At 37.6% G+C, this 3,537-nt stretch overlaps 1 protein-coding gene across 1 annotated transcript; it reads right to left on the reverse strand.

The window, feature by feature from the left end:
• Window positions 1-888: 888 nt before the first annotated feature.
• Window positions 889-2,043, reverse strand: lnc.lemp (lncRNA encoded micropeptide). The gene is made up of 3 exons (XM_081394234.1): window positions 2,027-2,043; window positions 1,259-1,486; window positions 889-1,173 (listed from the first exon to the last, which is right to left on the reverse strand). Exon 2 carries the CDS (start codon window positions 1,464-1,466, stop codon window positions 1,296-1,298), a length of 171 nt encoding a protein of 56 aa, XP_081250360.1. The 5' UTR covers window positions 1,467-1,486; window positions 2,027-2,043; the 3' UTR covers window positions 889-1,173; window positions 1,259-1,295.
• Between the last annotated feature and the right edge of the window lie 1,494 nt (window positions 2,044-3,537).

Genomic DNA, 3,537 nt, shown 5'->3' on the forward strand with positions numbered 1-3,537 from the left:
CTATGAGCTACAGCTGTGGTTTGTATGCTTTTTTTATTTATTTTATTTTTATTAATTTTTTATTAAATAGCAGTGGTGTTTGAAGTGAGGTAAAACATTTGTACACAAAATATCGGTTTTATTGTAGAAAGCATTTTCAAAGTCGCTTTTGCATTTGTATTCATTATAAACTTGTTTTGCGATGCAGAACATTTCAGAGGACCTAAACATCCTGCAGTATGGTTTCATTATGTCTGAGGCTGAGACTGACCCCCCTGCTTCATTCCTGCTTTGGGTTGTGATTGTCTAATCTGGTAAAACAGGTTTCCTGGAAAAGCATGTGGCGCTCACTCACTGCAGAGCCAAAATGGCGTCCAGCTCCACCTCTCTGGACGTCGTGGGTTGAGCTTGACCTAGTCCAGCTCTGTGGATCTAATGGAGAATGTGGTTGGACCTTCTGTCTAACTCCACCCATTACACCCACATTACATCTAGAGAGGGGGAGCTGGACTTCAAGTTCACACTAAACCCATGGTTCTGTCTCTCAGGAAAGTGCTTCTGTTTAAGTAAAAAACACATGCTCACCGAAAATGTCTAAAGCAGGGAACCTATGCAGTTTCTACATGAACAGTTTCCCTAGTCCTAAAAAACTTTTAAATATCAGGGAATTTGAACTGCGTGAATTCCAGGTCTGAAAAGTTATGTCATAAAATCTTACAAGCTTGTTGAGAAGATATGGAAATCTATAGACAATATAAATAATAAGCAAAGATATCCCAAAAACACGTTTCTTGATTTGAGGTTCTGTCAGTTCAATAAATGAATGTAGGAAATATAGTTGTTAACTTTTCAGCTTACTTTTATTGGATCTTGATGTCTCAAAAGTGAGCAAACGTCACAACAATAATGTGCATATTACATTTTATTGAGTCAACAGTTAATAAAACATTTCAATTATTTTTACGGTCACAGAAAAGGAGAAGGCACAGACATGGAAACACTGATTTATGGCTTTAACAAACATTAAGGAAAATGTTTCTCAGTGTTTAAAGTCCTTGAAGGTTGTATCACTGTCCTCCCGAATGCAGACTAGACTGTCTTTGATCCCAGGCTTGCTCCTGCTGAGAGCTCCAGAAGAGGTGCTGTTACAGACTCGTTCTGCTTGAGAAATCAGTGGCTTGATGACCAAAGTCACTAGAAAACGAAAAAGAAAACCTTTTATAGCTACCAACGAAAGCCATTTATCCTAAAATTATGAAAGGCGCATGTCTCATCTCACCAGGTCGGTTGCGTGATATTTTGTAACGTTATATCTGTTATGACAGGTCTAGCTTCTTCTGTGTTTCTGCGAGTTTGTCCTGTAACCGCTTTTTCCGCCAGTCCAAGAACTTTCTTCGCATTCTATTTGTCTGCCAGCCTGCGACAAATCCCGCCGCAAATGAAACGACTATAGCGACCTGTAACGTCCTCTCCGACACATCGGCCATGTTCACCTCAGCTGCTGCTGCTGGAGGAAAAACACGCGTGTGAATGGAATCACGTGACATGGCCGTAACCTGCTGCGCGACCGTGACGAAAATTTGTAGGCCAACTAAATAAAGACTACATTTACCACAACGATAACAGTTGTAGGACTTGTTTAGAAAACACATCTGCTCCAAAATTCTCGTTTCAGGTACGACTGTGCACCATTTATGTTGTTGAACAAGTAGAGCGTGAAAGTGTCTTAAAGAGATGTTAACTGAAGACCTTATAAACAAAAAACCCACTGAAAATTTAAAATTGCTTGGCCTAATTCTCTTCCAAGTTTTGAAATAAAATGTATCTACCAACTAAAAGTTGAATATGTTCAGTTAGGAAGGGCATCTTTTTATCGTTATTTGTGTAATTTCTGTTGCCTGAGGATAAGAGATAAGAGACATGACTGCATCAATAGTGTGAACTATGCAAAAGTGGGACAGTTTTTGGTAGATATGTTACAGAGGACTGATAAAAGCTTAAAGGGTTAGTTCACCAAAACATGAAAATTATCCCATAATTTACTCACCCTCAAGCCACCCTAGGTGTAGGGTGACTTTCGCCTTTCAGCCAAACACAATCTGAGTATATTAAAAAAATATTCTGGCTCTTCCAAGCTTTATAGTGGGAGTGAAATGGCACCATTTTTTTAAGCCCAAGAAAAGGCGTAATTTACAGGTGGGACATGTCCCCACCACTTTTTCTCAGGATCTATATTGTCCCCCACCACTTTTTGAAACATTATAAGAAAATAATGAGGAAATAAATTTCACATTATTATACGTGAAAAATCTCAATATTAGTAGATCTCATTACAAGACTAATTAAACCCAATGCAACATTACTAAAAGATTTATAGACATCGTAATGTTATTTTTTTCACACACCTGTCCCACCCACTTTTTAAAACAAACTTACCAACAAACTTGGCTTCCATCCATCGTAAAAGTAATCCATACAGCTTCAGAGTGTTCATAAAGGCCTTGTGAAACGAAACAATGTGTTTTTGTAAGAAATATATAATTATGACTTTATAAACTGTAATCACTGGCTTCCGGGAACGGTCGCTTCACTTCAGAAGGCCTTTATTAACCACCTGGAGCCATATGGATTACTTTTATGATGGATAGATGTGCTTTTTTGGGCTTCAAAATCTACCATTCACTCCCATTATAAAACTTGGAAGAGCCAGGATATTTTTTAATACAACTCCGATTGTGTTTGGCTGAAAGAAGAAAGTCATATACATCTAGAATGGCTTGAGAAGGTGAGTAAATTATGGGTCAATTTTAATTTTTTGGGTGAACTAACCTTTTAATTCAGTCAGGCCTTGTGTGTTTTTAATACCACAACCCCAAGCACATGAACAATGATGTATAATTTAAATGTAATTTAATGCAATGGTCAGCTTGATAGATCAGTTTAGACCAGCTAAAAATTGACCAACATAATCTAGCTAGAATCCAAGTAAAGCCGGGTAACCATCAGAAGTGTAACCCATAAGCTACCATATTTATTGTTAGGTTTCAAAAATGAATTGTATTTCTCATTTGTCGGTGGATTTTCTGTTTGCTGAAATCAGTTAAATATTGAAACATGACCTGATGATTTTAGACAATTATTACAGACTGCTAGATTTTTGTTTTGTTTTTCCTCTTCATATTCAAGAGTCAATGAATCACAAAACTCATTTGTCTCACTCATAAACTAATTTGTCTTGCCTATTGATCATTTTCTGTATTCTTCTGAAGGGCATTTTTCAGGATCACCTTTCAAGAGCACGTTAAAGACAGTAGCCTACATCAACTAGCATCATTTAAAATCATTTTCATAACATTTATTTCCTTAACAATGATTATTTCTTCTTCGTTTTCATTACAATTAGTATTTTTTAGTAATAAGACGTTTCTGAAGGAATTTCCTCAATGGCTGAAGTCTGCAGATGAGGGGGATTCACGCCTTGCGGGTTGCTACGCAACAGCCGTCCTCTGTCACGCATGTGCGCGGTGCATAGTGGGAGTATCCGTGCGATGCTGAATC

This window comes from Scardinius erythrophthalmus (assembly GCF_964197995.2).
Source record: "Scardinius erythrophthalmus genome assembly, chromosome: 19".
Lineage (NCBI taxonomy): Eukaryota > Metazoa > Chordata > Actinopteri > Cypriniformes > Leuciscidae > Scardinius > Scardinius erythrophthalmus.

Excerpts from the sequence above, each read along its gene's own strand:
- lnc.lemp (XM_081394234.1), bottom strand. The coding sequence starts at position 1,466 with ATGGCCGATGTGTCGGAGAGGACGTTACAGGTCGCTATAGTCGTTTCA.